The 19829-nt window shown below is 35.9% G+C and overlaps 1 protein-coding gene across 14 annotated transcripts in view; it reads right to left on the bottom strand.

Annotated features, from left to right (window-relative positions):
* CSNK1G3 (casein kinase 1 gamma 3) overlaps positions 1-19829 on the bottom strand; it is a 106577-nt gene that overhangs the window by 61837 nt on the left and 24911 nt on the right. For all 14 annotated transcript variants that reach the window (XM_045058295.1, XM_045058289.1, XM_045058315.1 and 11 more), the window contains exons 2-4: positions 12915-13342; positions 5088-5128; positions 336-405 (exon numbers count right to left, since the gene is read on the bottom strand). In XM_045058295.1, coding sequence (XP_044914230.1) covers positions 336-405; positions 5088-5128; positions 12915-13092 — 289 coding nt within the window. In that variant the 5' untranslated portion in view covers positions 13093-13342. The remainder of the gene's footprint in view (positions 1-335; positions 406-5087; positions 5129-12914; positions 13343-19829) is intronic.

The raw sequence follows: 19829 nt of genomic DNA, 5'->3' as shown, positions 1-19829 counted from the left end.
ATTTTTCAGCCTACCACTATGTGCTAAGCCATTTTAATAAGTGTGATGTCACCAAAAAGGCTAAGGATATTAGCTATACGCAGCTTGTATTCTCAAATTAAATTTTTTTCACAATGTTCTCTATTCATATTAGCACCAACACAGTCAGCTCCAAAAATGTCGTAAGTAAAATAACAAGAGAACATTAACAGTCTAGTAAGGAAGTGTCTCGTAAGCATAGCCTTAAGAAGTGATTCATTTTCACCAAATTTAAAATACTATTCTTTGAAACCAAAGAGTTATTAATCATGACAACTCATTTTATTACAAATTTAAAAATTAATGTAAGACTTTACCTCCAGATCCTAGCTGCTTGTAGAATCTGTATTCCAAATGTAGCTGTGGTGCTCTGGATTTCATGGGCTCCTAATTAAAAAATCAACAAAAATAACAAAAAAATATTTAAGTTACTAAAAGATCACTAAGTCTCTATTCGAAATGTTCCAAATCTTGGTACCAACTCTTACATACTTGAACATCCTACTAGGCAGCTTTTTCTAAAGTAAGAACCAAATAAAAATGAACTTTGCATTCAATTAAAATCAATTGATGCCATACATGTACATAAGGTTAAGTGGCTATTAGATGAGGCAGTAAGGAAATCTATGTTTGACTCTTTGACCCTAAAGGAAAATAGACTCTGAACATTCACGACTAGGGAAACGGTAGCCCTTACTCTTTCTCCTGTTCCCGGGAATTCACCTCTGAACTGTATATTTCTCACGTAATGCTTCTAGGGTTAAAGGGAACTATAGACAAGTAAGAAAGAACAAGGGTGAAAATATCAAACTTTCCACAGGAGCGATAATATATTTTTAAATTCTTTTAGCTACGGTATAGCTTATAACAAAACACACCATTTGTGAGCATTAGGTCCGCGAGCTTAGTTAACTATACATACTCCTGCAACCACCACCTCAAAAAACCTCTAGAACATTCCCATCATCCCTCCCTCAGACGTAATCACTTTTGGACTTCTGTCACCTTTGGATGAGTTTTGTCTGTTGTTGCATTTGATATAAATGACATTATGTTTTATATGTGTCTGGTTTTTTTCAGTCAACATAATGTTTTTGAGACTTCACACACAGAGAAACAACGTAAGCAGAAGCAACAGAAATTTTAGACATAAGAAATAAATAATAAAGGTATGAAAACATCTGCAGGACACTACAAACCAGAGTAACAGGAAATCTGTACCAGACCCAATAGAAAAGTATAACAAAGTAACAAGATTTGAAGAAAATCAACAGAATCTCAAAAATATTTTTAAAGCTTCCATAACCGAAATAATAAACTCAGTCTGCCAGCAGATTAATACAACAGAAGAGAGAAGTAGGAAACTCGAAGATACACGGAAAAACATCTACAGAACTAAAACATGATGTAGAATGCATCTATGTAAATCATATGGAATGCAATATGAAAGAAGAAAAATGGAAAATACACACACACACACACACACACACACACACACACACACACACCATGAGAGATCTGGACAATACAATGAAAAGGTCTAACAGACATTTGATAAGAGTCTCAGGAGGAAAGAAGAGAGACAAGGGAGCAGAGGCAGTTAAGTGAAGAAACAATTGCTGTGAATCTGCAAGAACTGATGAAACACAACAAACCACAGATTCAGGAGGAATATAGATCCCAAACAGAATAACTAAAAACAAGGCTATCTCAAAATATAGCGTCATGAAAACTATGACCCATGACAAACACTTCAGACCAGGAATGATTAAAATCCCAGAGGAAAAAGTATAGTCCTAAAGACTGTCGTAAGAGAAAACCAACAGCTTAGCTGTTGAGAGGCAGGACAGACACGAAAAAGCACAGACACTAAAACTAAAGCGTCCGGAGTCAGAATCCTGAATCCACTAGTTACTAGCTGAGTAGACTTTGGCCAATTACCAACCTTATTGTGCTTTTCAGTTTCCTCCTCTATAAAAGAGGAATAAAACTTTATCTTTTTTCATTATACATATATGCATATATTTATTCCTATTTTATATATATATATGTATACACATTTATATACATGACTGAAAACAGTGCCCTCCACAAAGTGAGTGCTATCATAACTATAAATTCTTCAGTTAACTATACAGAAGTATGTAACTATAAGATGTAAAGAAAGATGACCACGTATGCAATCACCAATGAAATTAAACACCATAACTTATTCAATCACTCAAACTCCCTTGGTAAAAACAGAAACTCAGATCTAATTTAGGTGAGTCAGTTCAGCTTGATTCCAGTACTTAACCAGCAGTAAAATTTTATTATACCACCATATAACAAAAGTCACCTCATCACACGTTGACATTTTCATGATTCATTAGCAACAGGTTATTATGGAAGTGCAAATAACAACATACAAGGGTGCCAGGTGAGGTCAAATTAACAACTTACCCTGAAACAAACTATCCATCTGAACTAGCATAACATTAAATGAACGTAAAAATCTTTCTAAGAGATAGCAGAGCTGAAGTCATCAGTGAAATATGCTCTCTCAACACCACCGTTATCAAAATGCCCCTATTTCTACCTAACTAGAGAAATCAGATAGCATTGAAAGCATCCAAACTTAACATTTTCAAGTGATTACTTTTAAAGCAGCTTCTGAAGAAAACTGGGATCTGTTTTAAAGATACAATATATACAAATAAAACATAGAAGGATATTTCATACATATTTTATATACATAAATATTTAACGAAGTAAGTACCAAACTATGGTCCAGTCGTTCATGTGAAACGTTTTCTGTTCTACCAAAAAGATTTTTGGATCAAGTGGAGGTGAAGACGACGCTGTGTAGCATACTTCAACCTCAAAATACAAAAAAAAAAAGAGCCCCCAAAATTGCCAGTTTTACAAAAAAACACTATTATTATATGTAGTGCTGATCACTGTGCTTTAAAAGGGGGCACATCACACCAGAGAATGACTGTCCACAAAAAAAGGAAGGAGGAAAGAAACGAGGGGAGAGTGACACAGCACGAAGATAAACTAAAGAGAGTTGTACACACGCGTGTATACATAAGAAGGCTGGAAGATGACAGACTGATTGTTTACTAAGGCCCCAATGGTGCCAACAGCGTCAACAAGCCCCAAATCTGAATAGAACAGGACCCACGGGTCACCAATTAGTGACTGAAACAGACCAGGAAAGGACAGTCTAGAGCAGTGGCTCCTGCTTTGACACAATGGTTTCCGTGTCTCAGGGCATCAGGGAGCATCGTTCACAGGCCCCAGGGAGCGGAGCGGCTCACCACAGGCTGCTGCAGCAGTTATCTGGGCGTTGCTACATTCCTATCCTTGCGGGCCACCCCCACTCTCAACACCACACATTGTCTAGGTCCTAGACCGGTGGCCTAGAACATGGAAAAAGGAAGAATTCCAAAGAAATGAAAGTCAGCAATGCTCTTTCAAACACCGTCCAGCCCCTGCATCCTGGGCCTCCCTATTCTGATTCATACAGACTAACTCCCCTTGTTCTGATTTCATGCTCGGAAGGGAACCCTGTAATTTTAAGTTGCTTTCTCCGTAGATCAGCCTACAGAAAGCAAACATATCGTTTATACTGAGTTGGGCATTGTGGACATTAATGGCAAGATACCTCGTTTGAAATTAGAAGTTAACGCTTCCAAGTATTTACATCTCTGAAAGCCTGACTGATTGTGTGAACTGAATGATTACTGGGGAATTGAATGATTACTGTGTGAACTGAATGATTACTGTGCATCTACCTTTAATTAACAGGGACAATCTGAAGAGAGACCCAACCAGATTTGCCATCATAAAACCAAGGGCCAGACCTTAAACCAAGGTGAACTCATCTAGGTCAAGGCCAGCCCCAAACTATATGTCAGTCAGCCAGCCAGTCTCTCCTGGGGCTCTAACAACCTACTGTGCATCTTTACTTCCCAGTGAAAACACACAGCACTCGTTACGGTGAAACTTGGTCTACACTCCCTGAGACACTTCACATTGAGTAGTACGGTTTTCTACCTCATCCCCAAAGTTTTTCTGTTTCTCTCTATAGCCTCTTCTTCTAATTCTCTCTCCTGATTTATTAATCTCACATTACCCCAGTAACAGTGGTTATTTTGGCAGAGGCAAGATTGACGATGGCCGGCAGACTGGAAAAACCAAGCCAGGCTTAGCCTCAGGGAAACCTGGCTGGCAAGACGGGAGAGAAAAGTGGTGCCTGAACAAAGCTGTGTCTTCTAAAAGTTCCCAGATCTCCAGTCTTGCAGAACAGAGCTGCCTTACAGCTGTCAGAGATGGCACACTGAGGACTTGAGAGTGGTTGCATGGGAGTTTGTTTTCCCTGCTAGCTTCCTCACACATCAGTAATTTCTGAACCCCTGAAGGTCAACTAATAGCCACTTTTACCATATTCAAAATATCAACGGAAAAAAAGATACTGGAAGCTACCTGGAAGGACATTGTCAATTTTTTTTTTATGTTTATTTTTGAGGGGGGGGAAAGGCAGCAGGAGAGGGGGACAAGGGACCTGCTTCAGCAGAGAGGGACCTCTCTCTCAGCAGGGAGCCCAATGCAGGGCTCGAACTCACGACCTGAGCCCAAGTTGGATGCTTAACCGACTGAAGCACCCAGGCACCCCAGGAAAGTGGGTAATCCAGAATACTAAGGACACATTTGTCCAAATACTTGAATCTTTAAGAGAAATTTTGCTTTCTAGTTTTTCTCTAATTAAAAACGCCAACGGGCCAGTTTCTTGAAATTACAAATTGTGCCAAAACTCAAAAATTAAATTCTATGATATCAAAGTAAAGGGATTGAGTTTTCACGGCATGGAAAATACAGACATTCACACATTATCATATACTTGAGAGGCATGTGGATGCTAGGAGCTTAATCACACACACAAAAAACCAGTTATGCATATCATTTTCCCAATAAACACTCAAGTTATAAATGATATGAAACCAAAAAAGTAATTAAAATGTAAACTAATCATCAAAGAAAAACAGGAAAATAATTAAGGGAAAAAAAAAGAAACACAAACTTACCAGTTTAATTGCCACATATTCATTTGTATATAAATTTTTCCCTTGAAAAAGAAAGAAGAAAGATCAGATTGTATCAATAATTGATTTTTAAAGGTACATTATGTAAAACTCTACTCTGGGTGAAAAAAAAGCACTAATACATTTAAATGAAGCAAAGGTTTTTGCTCCAGAGATCGAAGCAATGACAAGGAAATCTTAAATTGATCCACCCAAGGACATAATTAGCATTTCACCTGGATTCAGAGTAGAAAGTGATACTTAAATAAGGTAGCCCACTTACAAAAATAAGAAGATTCTTATTTTGATGCAATATTATTGCACACAACTCAGAAAGTAAATCAATAGTCAAACACATGCTGAAAATACATTTAAAAACCAGAACTCCTATATGAAAACAGGAATACAAAATTCCTTTCCCAATCACTGCCTCATTTTAAATCCTTCATTATTATGGTAAGTAATCTCATTAGAGCTCATATGTCATCTAGTAAATACATTATACACACAGGAAACTCCTGAATATATTAAAAATGAAATAAAGTAAGAAACATATTATTTAATAATTGGCTCTGACAAACTAGCTAATGATTTTGAGGGGGAAATGGGTTTATTAGCACCCTACCTTATACCCATATTAAATGCTGAACATTTAAAAACTTAGATATAAACCATAAAACAAGAAAAAATGCTTACCACCCAATATATGAAAGTCTTTATGGGCATTTTAAAAGGTGGGAAAAGGTAAAAAGATTTTATACAGACTGGAAACCATAAAATATATTAAACGTCTCTATCTGTATATTGAAAAACATTTACCATATACAAAGAACAGGTAACTGACAAACCAAAATAAAGACTCAGTATCTATAACATGTAAAGAATTCAAATGAATTACAGTAATCTTTGGCATTGCCAATGGAAAATAATCTAGAAAATTCCATTGGGTCAGTCAGCATCTGTAGCCCAAGTGAAGTAGTACAGAAAAATTTAGAAGCAATAAGTATACAAAGACAATCTAATACCTAAATTAAAGTGTTTCTTCACAAGCACAGGAAAAAGAACAAAAATAGCATGTGATTTCTGAATTTCCAGTATTTTTTCAATAGGCATTCATTATTTTTATAATGAGAAAAACAGAAAAACGTTAAGTGTTTTTGCTTTGTTTTTTTTAACTGTGACAGTAACTGGCCCTGGTCACACTGGCTGAACACAGAATGAGCAACTTTGACACATGGGATTTTCTACCATAATAGCCCTAACTTCCTTTTCTACAGCAGCTAATGAACGGCAGTAAAACTTCTAGGCAAAATTTCAGTCTCTTGATAGGTCACCACCATTATACAGTAGTGTCTGTTCATCCAAATACCGTACTCCTTTCTTGAATCTCGTCCCTATTTTATAAAAATGAATGAGGAGAAAAGAGAGATTAAAAAAAAACAAGCATTCGTACTAACACTTAATAGATAGGTCTCATAACCCGTGACAGTTGGCACAGAGATGGAACTCAACAGGAGTGCCAAATGTGGTGAACGTTTAGCAATATAAATATATTACAAATACAAATATATTTGTATATATTGTATATATAAAAATGTATTATAAGTTATAAATATATTTATTATATTATATATATTTGTAGGTATTATTTAAATATACATAACCTATATATTAAATAGCTCATGAATATAAATTGCCGATCCCGTAAATATGAAACCAATCATACCAGAAACCTATCACGTTTTTAGTCAAGTAGTTCAACATTTAGATGTGCCTTCATGTATACTTTCAAGAATACACTATACATGAAATTTCAGGCATCCACTAGTAGGCAGAGAGTGAACAATTTAATGATATGGTGAGGAACTTTATCTTGAGGAACTGTGTCTCACAAAGGAATAATTCCATTTTGAGTTCAAAGACAGAATTTGTATTTCCTCAAGACATTATTATCTTTTCCTAACTATATGATGTTTAGTCACAGGTACACAGGGAAAATTATTCACAGGACAAGAAGTTAAGTTATATATAGATTCCACAGAACCAAAATATACCAATTCATCTAGAAGTACTGCTTTTATTGGCATTTACACTCAAATGTCTTTTAGGTCATGGTACAAAGCACTTAAACCTTAAAGCATGATTCTTTTTTTGAACATTACAGATTTTGTTGAACTTCGAGGATTATATTTTTAGACATGAACAATGGTGAAACAATACATTTTTGTTACATCCCCATAACCTAACATAGGCATAGGCTCACACACTTGGCTTTTAATCAGTGTTTGTTGTTTCGGGCATGAACAAATGACCTGCGTGTAGGTATGTGTTTGTGTGTATTACATGTGTGACAGGGAGGGAATGTATGTATAAGGGGAATCCAGTTACAACAAGGCGCCAAGCAAAGTGGTTCCAATTAACTGATGTTTTAATCCAATTTCAAAGGTCATTTCCAGGAGAGCTTTCTGCTCTACTGAACTTGAAATGATGGTTTTACCAATTTTGAGTATTTGGGTGGTAATTATCATGGAAAACCCTGTTCTACAAAAACTACGTATCTGTTTATAGCAGGAACTATTAGTTACCCACCAATATCCATGCCCTCCATTCTATAATAATAGAACCAGTCCATTTTAAAATGGCTGTCCAGCTAGAGATTACATTTCCAGCCTCTCTTTCAGCGATGTAATTAAGTTCTGGGTATGAGGGGACACAGGTCTGTCACTCCTCACTTCCAAAAATGAGTGTTTTTGACATTCTGATCCTTCTTCTTCCTCTTGCTAGCTGGCTGGCTGGCAGATGACAAAGACAGAAGCAATCACCTTGCACACAGAGACTGAGTCCATATACTGAGGGCGCAGAGGCCCCCTGACCGCCATGATGCCGTTTCGGCTTCCAAATCTCTGATCAAGCAGACTCCACAAAGCCTGGGCCCTGGCCTGAATAAGGCTGGCAAGTTTCCTTCCTTGCTGACCCAGAGTGAGAACATGGTGGCCGAAGTGGATGAGGTGAAGTCCATGATCCAATTCCAGATGAAGTTGCTTTGTCTGGCAGTGGCCGTTGGCCACGTGAACATGACAGATGATGAGCTTGTACACAACATCCACTTAACTGTCAATTTCCTGGTGTCATTGCTCAAGAAGAATTGGCAGATTGTCCAGCTTTATACCTCAAGAGCACCATGGGCAAGCCCCAATGCCTGTACTAAGGTGCAGCTTAATAAACCCTAGTGCTACCATTAAAAAAAAAAAAAAAAAAAAAAAAAGCCCCAAGGGCTCTTCCTCTGGTGTTACGTGAAACAAAAACCAAAAGCAAAAAAACCTATTTTGCTTAACACCCTATATTCTAGGATCTCTTAGAGTATCACCGTCTGTTACTGATTAGTACATTTTTCAATTAAGTTTTATAATACACTACAGTTAGTAACAGTAAAAAATCAGTAAGCATAAAAAAATGATGAATGCACTCAAATCTGCATATTTGATATAGAATGTAGGGCCTGCAAAATTTTCAAAACAACTCTTAAATAAAAACCAACAAGAACTGTGAACTATATAAAAAAGAAGACAAAAATAAGAAAAGTTATTGAAACTCCTGTCATATACCTAATGATGTCAAAAACTACAGCCACTTATTTCACATACACATAGTATCTCATCCAGCAGTTTATAGCACCCTTTTTTGTGTTCTTTTAGGTGACAGTCAGTCAGTTGCAACTTCAAGAGGGGACATAGCAGAGGCTCAGGAAAACAGAGTTTATTATGCTCACAGGTCCTAGAGGAGAAGGATCCTGTTTTGGTCAAGTGGTGGAAGACAGAAACAAGGGAGGAGAAGCTCAGGCCAAAGCCTTTACTGGAGTTTCTACAGAAAGCCAAGGCAAGGCAGGGCAAACAGTTTAGGATTAAGTAGTTTGAGTAATTCTGGTGGTCTTTGGGCTATAGGAGGGGTGTCTTGTTGTCTTGTACCTCATCATGGGATGATTAATGAAGTAGAAGCCAGCCTGCTGGAATATACAGGCCAGGCAAAGGAGGTATGGCTCCAGATTGGTTACTCTGCAGATCAGAGGCATGCTCCCAGCTGAATCCTTTGCTGCCTCTAAGAATTGGCTAGCCCCAGTGGGAGTAGTCTCTCTCCAGTCAGAAAGATTTTTTTTTTAAGAGGTCAAAATATAATACACACAAAAAAACAAATAAATACAATAAAACACTATATTTTAGCTAGCTATGTTTGTTCTCATTCAGTACCTATCAAAAACATTTCCAGGGGCACCTGGGTGGCTCAGTCAGTTGAGCATCCAACTTCGGCTCAGGTCATGGTCTCACGGTTCGTGGGTTTGAGCCTCGCTTCGGGCTCTTTGCTGACAGCTCAGAGCCTGGAGCCTGCTTCGGATTCTGTGTCTCCCTCTCTCTCTGCCCCTCCCCTGCTCGCTCGCTCTCTCTTTCTCTCTCTCTCTCTCTCAAAAAAAAAAAAAAAAAAGCCTTAAAAAATTTTTTAAAAAGAAACTTTCTAAGGGTTTTTGATGATTGTCTAAGCTAGAAACAGATCAAAAACGCACAGAATGCAAGCCTTACCACCATACATATAAAGATAAAATAAAACAAAAACACAGTGAACATTTCACTTACGAATAAAAATGTGCTCTCAATTACTTAAATTTGATTTTAGATGATTTGCAAGGTTTACCTATTTTTTTTTAAATCTCAAGGTCAAAGTTTTATGCCACTTTTTTTTTTTAAATCATTACTTGTATGAGTAGTTTCAACAGTGCTTAATACTGTCTCCTCCTGGGGCATTTAAAATGGCTGGGGGGGGGGGGGGCGCGCGCCTGGGTGGCTCAGTCGGTTAAGCGGCCGACTTTCGGCTCAGGTCATGATCTCACAGTCCGTGAGTTCAAGCCCCGTGTCGGGCTCTGTGCTGACAGCTCAGAGCCTGGAGCCTGTTTCAGATTCTGTGTCTCCCTCTCTCTGACCCTCCCCCGTTCATGCTCTGTCTCTCTCTGTTTCAAAAATAAGTAAATGTTTAAAAAAATTTTTTTTTAAATGGCTGGGGGAAGGCATTTGGGGTTGTGCATGGAGTTACAACTTTTATTTAGTGTTGAAGAAGTCGGAAGTTGTAAACAACATGAATATCTGGAACAGTTCTCTCTGTAAAAAGAACTGCCTAGCCCAAAATGCCAACAGCATCTGTGTTGAAAATTCCTTATCTATAACACATATACCTTATATTCTTTCTCACCCAACACTAATCACAAAAATTTTAGTGCCAGGAATCAAATACACAAGATGTGTCTTTAATGTAGTTTTAAAGCAAGCACTTTAAGAATCCAAACCAGGTTTCAACATCAGCATGTTTATCCAGGTATACAAACCATGTTTCAACAACTGTTTTTATAGGAAGAAATTATTTGGGGCCTTTAAAAAGGGAGTAAAATGCCACTTTATTTAGTATCCTGTCAGTAAGAAGGAATAAAATTAATAAATTAGCTAAGTATAGGTATTATCTATTTTATAAATATGCATAAAACACAAAAATAGAGTATAGAGATCACATTTAAATAAATCAATTTATACAAATATACAACAAATAACCCTAGACAGATACAGAGATTCAGATAGATAAGTAGATGACAAATGGATGGATGGATGGACAGACTAATAAATCATCTTATTCCTGTTTCCAATTATTCACACACCACAAAGGGGTATTTTACTGCTTTTTCACTGTATGCAGCATATATAGTTTCAATATAAGGTACACATCGTTTCTCATATTACCCCAGTTAAAAGGGCCAGCTAGAATTGTTCTGTGTGTTTATACACACACAGACGTGCATACATACACACAGATGTGTTCATAAACATATACGTATTTATTTCAAAATAAATTATATGTAACCACTTCTAAATAAAAATGGCCAAAGCACTATAGTAATAACAGTCAGATCCACAAAGAGAGATAGGGTACACACATACATATAAAATAATGTGCACCTGTAAAACTACTTCATATATATAAATAAATACACTACAGTAGGCCATATTTTTTATTTTAAAACAGAACAAGTATTTTAATATCTTTTAAGCATGCAGGTCAATGCTTTCCTAAAATGTGCAGGTATACTGATGGGTCCTTTTACATGATCGTCTGAATTTTATCTTCACAATCAACTAAGAAGGAGCAGTAATTCCATTTTTTTAAGTTTATTTATTTTTGAGAGAGAGAGAGTACATGTATGTGCATGCTCGAGTGGGGGAGGGGCACAGAGAGAGGGAGAGAGAGACTGAGAATCCCAAGCAGGCTCCTTGCTATCAGTATAAAGTCGGATGCAAGCTCGATCTTACAAACCATGAGATCATGACATAAGCAGAAATCAACAGTGGCATGCTTCAGTGACTAAGCCACACAGGTGCCCCTTTTTGTTTAAGTTTATTTATTTATGTTTGGGGGGGTGGGCACAGAGAGGAGGAGAGAATCCCAAGCAGGAAGAATTCCATTTTCAAGTTGAGGAATTTGAGGCCTCAAGTGGTTAAATAACTTATGTTTTCCATAATAGCAAGAACAATTTTTATATTTTTCCAGTATTATCAGTGCCTAGTCATGCTTCATACATGATGGACAGGCAACACGCTTTGAATAGACAGATAAATGGAGCTCAGAGTTAGTAAGTAAATAACCTAGATTTTCTAATTCCAAAATCAGAAACAGTCAAGAATTTTAAAATATCTAGCTCAATCTCCTAAAAAGTAAACTGTGAAACATTCACCCTTCCAAACATTTGAGTCCCTACTAAAATGCAAGAGTCTGCCAAACATGTCAATCACAGCTATTTACAAAGTATGTCATTGGCTTTTACTGGCTTGCTTCATTCAAAGATTTAATGTGCCTTAACAACACAAAGTAGTATTAAAATGAAGGGTGACCTACAAATTCAGGTGTTTTACAAGATGAAGAGAACTAATCGAATAGATAAACACACAATTGGATTTATTTCTTCTAAGTGGGATTGCATCTAAGGAAAATTGTGAAGCCAAGTTTTTCCTCTTTCCTTCTCAGGTTTGCATTCTCAGTGGTCCACTGACCACAGCCTCAGGGTACCTCAATATTGACGCCCATATAACCATACTACCCTCTTCTTATTTCTCTTCACTCAAGAAAGCCACATCTCTACTGTTGCAGGAGTTAAAAACCTAGATTTTAGTCCCAACTATGTCATTAAATTGCTGTGTAACATCTGGCAGATAACTTTCCCTCACCGAGTTTCAATTGCCTTTAATGTAGAGTTAGGAGATTTAATTAGACCAATGTTTACCAAACCTGCCTGATTAGAAAAAATAAACTGAATCAGCACCTTGTGTGCCTTATTAAGAACATAGATTTCTGCGTGCCACTCTGGATGTATGTAAATTTCACTGTTTTGGGTTTTTTTGGCAGTTTCAGTACATTACCTTGACTTTAAGCCATACATATCCTCCTGAAGTGATCAGTTAGCTAAATGTTTTCAAATCTGAAAAAGTAGCCTAAACATCATTCTTAAAAATACACAGCAAATGGCACCTTATGGGGTGTTTTTTATCAGCTTGTCGGGGCTTGAAATTTATTTTCTTTTTACTCATATTCCAGATGGGTGATCTCAAGTAAATACACATTCTTATAGTAGGGAATTCCTTACAAACAAAAATACAAGTACATAAGAAATTTCCAATATTTATGTTCTTTAAAATTACCACAGGTAAACAACTAAACAGTAACTAAACCATTTTCATTAGAAAGTACTTTTAGCTTTAAAAAAAAAACGCTTCAAACATAATGGAATAAACAAAATAGTCTTACCTAATCGTAATTCTCCAAAATTGCCACATCCAATTTTTTTTCCAACTCTAAAGTTAGGTCCAACCATTAAAACTCCAGAAGATGAAGACCCAGTTCCTCGAGTATTGTGTCCCGACCGACCACTAGGTCGTGCCATTCTATCATCTGATTTGTCCTTGTCTTTCTTTTTATTATCCATATCAAGTTTGCGGTACTCCACTTTGAATTCTTTAATCAAGACAAGCACACTGAAATAGGGTATTGTGAGAATAGGTACATCACTAGGTTAACTGTACCAGGTGGGTAATTGTTAACATTCAAATTGCAGTAGGTAGTCTGTTAACTGGCGCGTGTTCATCCCATTCGTAAAATTTTTCTCAGTTGTCCTTTCAGCAAAACATGTCTTCCAAATTATCCTTTCAACGATGTAAGCTGATATTCATAGAGAGCTAAAATATTAAGAAAGGAAAATTGGTCAACTTAGAGAAGTAAAAGAATGTGTTCTGGGGAAATTAATAACATTAAGTTTAGGCAATGGATTATTGCAATTTATGGATTCCCACTTAAATCAAACCACAGTAGACTTAAAGTGGCCATTACTATCTGTCCTATACTTTAATACCAAAGAGATCACAAAACCAAAGAAAAAGTATTAAAAATTAAAAATGTAATAAAAATGTACTATTTCATAAGCTAATATAATACATTCACTAACTTAAGACCTCCCAACTTAAAATCATTTCAATTCTTACCAGCAAGGCAATATAAGATTTTCCATTTAAAAGCAGAAAAAGAGAATACATTTTGCAAATTAGTGAAAGACTTTACTTAAAATGTCCTTCCACGTGTCCATACACAATAATTCTCAAGGTCTTTCTGAATATACATTCTCATTTGATCTTCATTATTTCAAATATTTATTACCCATTGCCTATATACAGAAATGTACTTCAGAAGTGGTACTACAAAGAATATTCTTGCCACCCATCACAGGAAACAATTTTATTTTAAGATTTTATTTTTAAGTAATCTATACACCCAAACTGGTGCTCGAACTCACAACCCTGAGATCAAGAGTCACAAGTCCACTCACTGCAGGAGCAATTGCTCACCCTCAGGAAACAATTAATTCTTATGGAACATATGAACTAGACTTTAAAATATAAATGTAATTTCACAAGATTAAGAAATACTGGCAGGAATCAACCTCATGAAGTAGAGAAGGGTGATATGTTTTCTAATTTTCTAACATATACATGAAAACAGTAAAGGTCAAAAAAAAAAAAAGTTTTTGGAGGAGGCTTCCCCATTCATCTCCCCTAGGAATTTCACCCATCTAACATGCCTCAATTCTGCAAGCGTAAGCAATCCTCCTACCAATTTGAGTGGATTCCTACTCTGCAACTAAAGAAGCTTTGACGTCAAAACATAAGAAAACCAGGAGGAATATCAATATCATGTCTAATTCCTATTTCTGAAACTGAGTACACAATGCAATCATAACAGAAGTTGAAACAAACAGTATTTTCTGATCAATTTCCAACAATCCCTCAAATATGCAACTAGTTCTAACAGCCAATGTGTTTATACATTTTCTTATTATATTTGCCATACTGACAGTTTGCAGATAAAACTGTAAGCCTCTGTTTGGTATATGTAAAACCAAATAAGTTCTACACATACCGTTTACTCTGTTTCCAAATATAATAGAATAACTGATACTGAAACTATGTCCTACTGTAAATAACTGTAAAAGTGGATAAAACTTAGGAAACATCTTTTTCAGGCACTGGATAATAGGCACTGTGGTCTGTGATATCTGAGAAAAAGGAAATGCATAACGTCAGTCCCACCTTTACCCAAGCTCTCTAGCCAGAAATAATTTTGTGACTACAGCACGAACAGGTGAAACACAGATAGTACAAAGCGATCACAGATCAGAGTCACTGCTGAAGCAAGTGAAATTTGCAGGACATGGTAAACAAGGTGAGGCAGTGGTACAGAGCTGGGGGGTAGGTAGTGGTAGGGCAAAAAACTAGACTACACATATGGGTGGCAATATTCTGGAATATCTAGTAGATCATGGCTACTATGGGGTTAAATGAATAATGGACATACTAAAGGCTGCACAGTGCTGGGAGAGCTTTAAGTTCCTATGTAGTCATGATGGAGAAATCTCAGTAATGTCCCAGGAACTGAGCTGACCCACCACAAAGGCCAGGTCTTAAGAGTAAGGTCCATACCTTAGAATCAAAACTACGCTAGACTGGCCCAACTAAAGCCTAAAACCAAGCCTAGATAGGATTAAGAATAATCCAATTAAATTAACTCCATTCCAGAAACTCAACAAACTTAAAGAGACAAAAGACCCGGACTCTTAACAAAGCTGAAATCAAATGTCTAGCACACAGTTAAAAATTACCAGAGATGCAAATAAACAGATTTCCTGCACAGTCAGGAAACCAAGCTGTCAAAGGAATGAGACTCCAAGATGACTGATACTGAAATTAGAAAAGAGGTCTTCAAAACTACTAAATAGCCATTAAAGTTCTATTACATTTAAAAAAAAAAAATGGGGCAGAAAAAAAAAAAAACATTTTAATAAATAATGGTTGAAACTGTCCCAAGTTCCATGAAAAACATTAACCTACAAATTGAGGAAATGTGGAAATTTCAAAAGGTATCAAGAGCACTAGAAATCAGAAATGCATGGTATTCATTTCCTTAAAAAATACTGTTTGAAGCACAGATAATTTCTCAGGGTCATTTATAACAAAAATGGAAGTAAAATATATGGAAACACACATAGGGGGATGGTATATGAAATTACATTATTTTCAGATTGTTATATTGGTGAAGAATAATGTGGTTCAATATTAAGTAGCTACATATATATATATATGTATAAAGAACACATATACATATAACATATATATATGTATTTTAACACTTAGACCACATATAAAAATAAATTACAATATTAGTGAGGAATAATGTGGTTCAATATTAAGTAGCTACATATATATATATATATATATATGTATAAAGAACACATATACATATAACATATATATATGTATTCTAACACTTAGACCACATATAAAAATAAATTACAATAGGAATAGCCAAAAAGCTAAGACAAAATATAAAAACAGTAAACAACATTTCATTAAAACAAAAGAGAAACAAGATAGAGGAGAAATTAACAGCAAGACACTAGACTTAAAAATATACATAAAATGAAAATGGACCATTTTCTCAAAAGTCAAAAATAGTCAGACAATATAAAAAAGCAACAGCCGGGCGCGTGGGTGGCGCAGTCGGTTAAACGTCCGACTTCAGCCAGGTCACGATCTCGCGGTCCGTGAGTTCGAGCCCCGCGTCGGGCTCTGGGTTGATGGCTCAGAGCCTGGAGCCTGTTTCCGATTCTGTGACTCCCTCTCTCTCTCTGCCCCTTGCCCGTTCATGCTGTCTCTCTCTGTCCCAAAAATAAATAAACGTTGAAAAAAAAAAAAAAGCAACAGCCAACTATATGCATCTCTAAAAACAACTTCAAATACAAAGACACAAAGAAACTGAAAGTAAAAGGAGAAAGATATACTATGCAAACAGCAAGGATAAGAAAGCTTGAGAGGCTATATATTATCATACAAAGTAAATATCAAAACAAAAGAATATCTCCAAAGACGTAGAAGTCCATTTCATAATACAAAAATATTAAATTGACATAAAAGTCATAAATATGTATGAGCAAATTAAACTAAAATTAACAAAACAAAAACTAAAAAAACTAAAGGGAAAAGACAATGATAGTTGAAAATGTTAACAATGTAGTTTCAGTAAATGATGAAGCAGAAGACAAAAATATTAGGATGTATACTGATAGAGTAGATCAAAATATTACCATCAATGACCCTGTACTATTTACAAAATACAACATCCAAAAACTGCAGAATATTATTTCCTTTAAACATTCACCAAGAAAGATCATATGCAGTACCATAATTTAAGTGTCATATAACTAAAATATTATAGAGCATATTCTCTCATCAAAACAGAATTAGGGCACCTGGGTGGCTCAGGCAGTTGAACATCCAACTCTTGGTTTTGGCTCAGGTTGTGATCTCACAGTTCGTGGGATCAAGCCCCAGGTCAGGCTCTGCGCAGACAGTGCAGGCTCTGACAGAGCAGAGCCTGTTTGGGATACTCATTTCCATTCTCTTTCTTTCTCTCTTTCTCTCTTTCTCTCTCTCTCTCTCTCTCTCTCTCTCTCTCTCTCTCTCTCTCTCCCTGCCCCTCTCCCACTTGTGTTCTCTCTCTCTCAAAATAAATAAATAAACATTTTTAAAAAAAAGTAAATAAGGAGTCAAAAATTATATATCTAGAAAATCCACAAATATTTGAAAATTAAATACACTTAAATAATTCATAAGGTGAAAAACAAGTCACATGAGAAATCAGAAAAAAACTAAATGTAATAATGAAACATTAAATTTTATAAGCTGCAAATAGATCAATGCTTAGAACAAAATTAGAAGCTTTAAATGCCTACATTAGAAAAGAAGTTTTTAGGCAGTGATCTAGGTTTTCCTCTTAAAAAGCTAGAGAAGAGCAAAATAGAAATACTTGAAGTACTTTAATAGAGCTACTGTTAATATTCCATGGACGTGTACATAAACATAGTTTCAATGAATGAACACAGGAATTCTCAGCAGATAAATGACAAAATATCAAACAAAAAAATGCAAACTCAAAGACTCATATCTCAAATGAAAAACTAACTTCAATGGATGCACTTAAGAGTAAATTGCATAAAGCAGAACCAAGTGTCGATGAACCTGAAAGGAGATCCAAAGAAATTATCCAGGGAGCAAAATCAATAAAATAGAAAATAAATAATAGAGAAAGTAAATAAAGCCAAAAAATTCATTCTCTGAAAATGGTCAATAAAAGTGACCTAGAAAATTTCCTCCTAGAAAAAAGAACCAAAAATAAAAAGAGAAAATCCACAAAAAACAAAAAACAAGAATGAAAGAAGGAATATCACTGAAGAACTTATAGGTTTTAAAAGGATAAAGGATAATTATGAGCGACTTTATGCCAATTAATTTGGTAAGTCAAATAAAATGGACAAATTTCTTGAAAAATCCAACATATGGTTACAAGATGAAACAGAAAATATCAACAGCTCTGTGTGTATGTATATATATATATATATATATATATATATATATATATACATACACACATATATACATATATATATTTTTTTTAATGTTTATTTTTGACAGAGAGAGAGAGAGAGAGAGAGAGAGAGAGAGAGACAGAGCATGAGTGGGGGAGGGGCAGAGAGAGAGGGAGACACAGACTCCTAAGCAGGCTCCAAGCTCTGAGCTGTCAGCACAGAGCCAGACGCGGGGCTCGAACTCACAGACCACGAGATCATGGCCTGAGCCGAAGTCGGATGCTCAACTGCCTGACCCACCCAGGTGCCCCAAGCTCTGTATATATTTTAAATTTTTAATTTTTTTAGAAAAATCTCTCAGATATTGGAGTGATGATTCTAGTTATATGAAGTTCTAGAATCGGCAAAAATGAGTTGTGGTGACAGAAATCACATCAGTGTTGCCTGGGGTGTTAGGAAGTCTGGTTGAAAAGTAACATGAGGGAACTTTTTGGGGAAAAGAAATGTACACCGTAAGTGAGAGGATTACAAAGGTGAATACATTTGTCTAAACTCATCAAACTATACTTAAAACCTCTGCATCACATTATATGTCAGGAACACTTCAAAGTATGACTTTTATTTATTTTTTAAATGTGACTTTGAGAAATAACCCACATCCAAAACAATTAATGCTTTAGCTGAAAGTATGTTTTCTCCCTACTATAACATTATCATAAAAGTTATCTTAAATTTTTTTTTTAAAACTAAGGAACATATCAGTATTTTATTTTAGAAGTTTTAAAGGGCCCTTCTATACTTCTATTACTTCTAGAAGTAATTTTCCTCTTATAATTTTTCATGTTATTTTCAATATGTAGCTTTTTGTTTATATTTAATCAAACACCCAAAACACATTCATTGTATAACAGGAATTCAAATAATAAAGTAAAAATATCCCTTGGGATACCCATACCCCTTGTCCTTCGTCTCCCTTACCTACCCAGAAGTAATAACCATTAATTACCTTCAGTTTGGTGTGCATGCTTTTTTTGTAATGCCTTTTTTATAATACATGCATAGCCTCACAAAATGCACTATTTCTAGGTCTGCTGTTTGTTTTACAGAAGTCCTTGTGAAACCTCCAAAGAACCAAACCTGCCTGCATTTGAAAGTGTTTCATACATTAAAGGGCTATTATTGCCCTTTCTCCTTCGTACCCCTCTACCAGACACGGACCAGGGAGGAGCAAACCAGCATAATGAATGGGGGGAACAAAGAGTCACGAGACAAACCCAAATCCCTTCCCCAAAGTTCTGGAGCCAAGAGCCAAACCTGAAAGAGGGACGTGGGGAGACAGGGGTAGAAATAAGCAATCAATCAGCTTAAAATTGAACTTCAAAATTGCAACAGGTACTTTTAATACCTGAAAATAAGTCCACTGCGAAACGTGAACTTATTCTTATAAACACGTGACAAGGAAGCAATAGAAACTCACTGAGACGCCATCTATGAGTGGCAAAGGGGGAATAATCGAAGTAGATATATAATAATACTGGTTAGTGAGAAATGAAGCTGTTTCCTGTTTTACTCCATCCAGGTCACCACATTCAAGAAACTTCATAAACCTGTAATAACAGATTTCTTAGTCTTTAAAATATTTTTAACAAATTAGATTTTTTGTTAGAATATTCTCTTACCAAGGATCTCAAACAGTGCTAGTACTCTCCCCTATTATAGCAACAGTGTTAGAATTGCCTACAAGTGTGGCT

This window comes from Felis catus, chromosome A1 (assembly GCF_018350175.1).
Source record: "Felis catus isolate Fca126 chromosome A1, F.catus_Fca126_mat1.0, whole genome shotgun sequence".
Taxonomy (NCBI): Eukaryota; Metazoa; Chordata; class Mammalia; order Carnivora; family Felidae; genus Felis; species Felis catus.
The sequence above is the reverse complement of the archived record's forward strand: the minus strand, read 5'-3'. Positions and strand labels throughout refer to the sequence as shown.